The 2,500-nt window shown below is 37.4% G+C and overlaps 1 protein-coding gene across 2 annotated transcripts in view; it reads left to right on the forward strand.

The window, feature by feature from the left end:
- The window catches only part of LOC144966196 (uncharacterized), a 118,505-nt gene that overhangs the window by 20,314 nt on the left and 95,691 nt on the right, over positions 1-2,500 (forward strand). For both annotated transcript variants that reach the window (XM_078902358.1, XM_078902357.1), the window contains exon 3: positions 84-1,205. In XM_078902358.1, the coding sequence (XP_078758484.1) occupies positions 84-1,205 (1,122 nt within the window). The remainder of the gene's footprint in view (positions 1-83; positions 1,206-2,500) is intronic.

A 2,500-nucleotide genomic window follows, 5' to 3' on the forward strand; every position in this document is an offset into this window, starting at 1 on the left:
AAATCAATCCGACATAAAACATTTTCAGGGTGGTGGAATATGTTGTCCTGTGTCTTGACACAATTATTTTTGTTCTTTCCCAGGGACTGGAATGTGTCATTAACAAGCAAGGAATTCAACCATACGTACAGTCGCCGTGGCGTGTATAAAGCAAGGGTAACGGTTTTATTAACATCAGACAACAGCTTTGAAAGTGTGGATTACACGGTCAACGTTGGTAATGTTCAGGTTCTGGAGTGTTACCCTATGGTGTTACTGGAAAACGCGTCATATACCATGAAATATGAATACAAAGATAGTGGCGGGATGATCGTGTCTGAATCGTCTTCTTTCACCACTCCAGGAGGCTCTGAAGCAAACCATACCATTACACCTGAAGCAAACCATACCATTACACCTGAAGCAAACCACATCATTACACAATCAGTAGACGGTCACAACGAAACCATACTCAACCCTTGCAACTCCGTCATAAAAGCTTCAAGTGTGGCGAATTTCTCAGTTCTAGAGCTGAAAAGAGTGATAATGGTCAATGACATCATTACACCAGAAAGAGCTGTAACTTTCACAGTATACAGTGTGGCAAATATAACGAAAAACTTGACCACTTGTAAAATTAACTTCGGTGACCGGAAGTATTCTGAGGAGACGGAGGTTCCAAAGCATGATCCCAATGATCTCATAGCAACATGGCGCCACACTTATTTGGCCACTGGGACCTACAATGTTGCGGCATTTTGTTGGGACAATACATCTTTCGCACAAAGTAACGTTGTCATCACTGAAGTTGTGTCTACATTGTCCTTTGTCGAGCTTAATATAGACGAAAGTGTTGTTGATTTGAGTCAAAAGAAGGAAGTCCAAGTAAAAATGAATGTGAATTTGCAAGGAGCATCTGACATTATTGATACTACTTTCCAGGTTGATTGGAGCGACGGACCTACGTTCGCCACGAAAGTATTGCAGCTTAAAGATGGAGACAACCTGATACCAAACGCCAAGCACAAATACACAACTCCTGGTCTGTACGATATAAATGTCAGTTTTGGAAAAACGGGCGAAAGTGTCAGTTTTCAAAAGAAAAAGTCAGTCACGGTTTCGGAGTCCATAGAATTACAACTTGTGTTGGTGGAACTTAATAATATTTTGCGGTCAGAAGAGCCCCTTGCCGTCAATATAACGAATGCAACAACATATGATATAAGGTAAGGTTATTAATAATAATAATAATAATAATATATAATAATAATAATAAATAATAATAATAATAATAATAATAATAATATAATACACATTTAATAGCGCTCATTCTCGTGTAAAACACAAGCTCTGGGCACTTTACAACATAAATATCAATTTTAAGTGAAAAAAAAATATTCAATCAAAAAACAAAACAATACGTAAAAATGTGTTCTGAGATTCTTTTAAAGGTAGGTAAAGACTTGCACTCCCTCAGACCACGTGTTAGTTCATTCCAAATCTTGGGGCCGAACCAAGCAAACGATCTATCACCAAATTTTGTTCTTGATCTTTTTTCCGAAATTTTCGTTTGGTCATTACATGATCTTAAAGTGTAATTTTCAAATTTAACATGACCACGTGATCTGTGAGATATGCCGGTGCTATATCAGTCAAACACTTATAAACAAGACACGCTGTTTTGTAATATGTGCGCTTTTCAATGGCAACCAGTGGAGAGAGGCCAACAAGGAGTTGCATGATCAAATTTATTTTTGCGAAAATTAATCTTGCTGCACTGTTTTGCAGTAGTTGTAATTGTCTAGTAGAAGCCTGAGGCAAATTGACAAGCAGGGAGTTACAATAATCTAGTTTCGAAAAAATGAGGGAAACAACCAATGTTTTACATGTTCCAATTGCAATATACTGACGGATCGAACTGATTTTCTTCAATTGAAAGTATAAAGATTTACAGAGAGCGAAATGTGAGCTGACATTCTCATTTCTGAATCAAAATAGACACCCAAATTTTTCACAGTCTTTGAAACTTGGATTTTTCCCCCCAATCAACACCTCAAGACCATCATTCACCTTCAACTGCCCTCTATTTCCAACAATCATCACTTCTGTTTTTGATCATTCATTTTCAACTTGTTTGCATTCATCCACTCTTTCACATCCGTCACACATTCTTCCACGTTTCACAATATTTTCGAGATTTTTAATTTTATCAGTAGCATTAAGTTGCGTATCATCTGCATAGAGATGATAGCGCAGCCCATGACCAGTGATGACATTAGATAATGGAGAACAGAGCTTTGAGGAACACCAAAAGACAATGTATGTTGACGAGAAAGTTTATCTAAAATCATAACCTGTTGCTTTCTGCCATCTAAATAAGATTCAAACCACTGCAAGACAGTCCCAGACAAGCCAAAAGTCATATTAAGTCGTTTAATGAGAATACCTGTGATCAATAGTATCAAACGCCGCCGAAAGGTCTAACAATGTCAGAAGAGAAATAGAACCTTTATCTAAAACA

The sequence above is a fragment of the Berghia stephanieae genome, chromosome 2, assembly GCF_034508935.2.
Source record: "Berghia stephanieae isolate SIO BIC M18660-M18661 chromosome 2, UCSD_Bste_1.3, whole genome shotgun sequence".
NCBI lineage: Eukaryota > Metazoa > Mollusca > Gastropoda > Nudibranchia > Aeolidiidae > Berghia > Berghia stephanieae.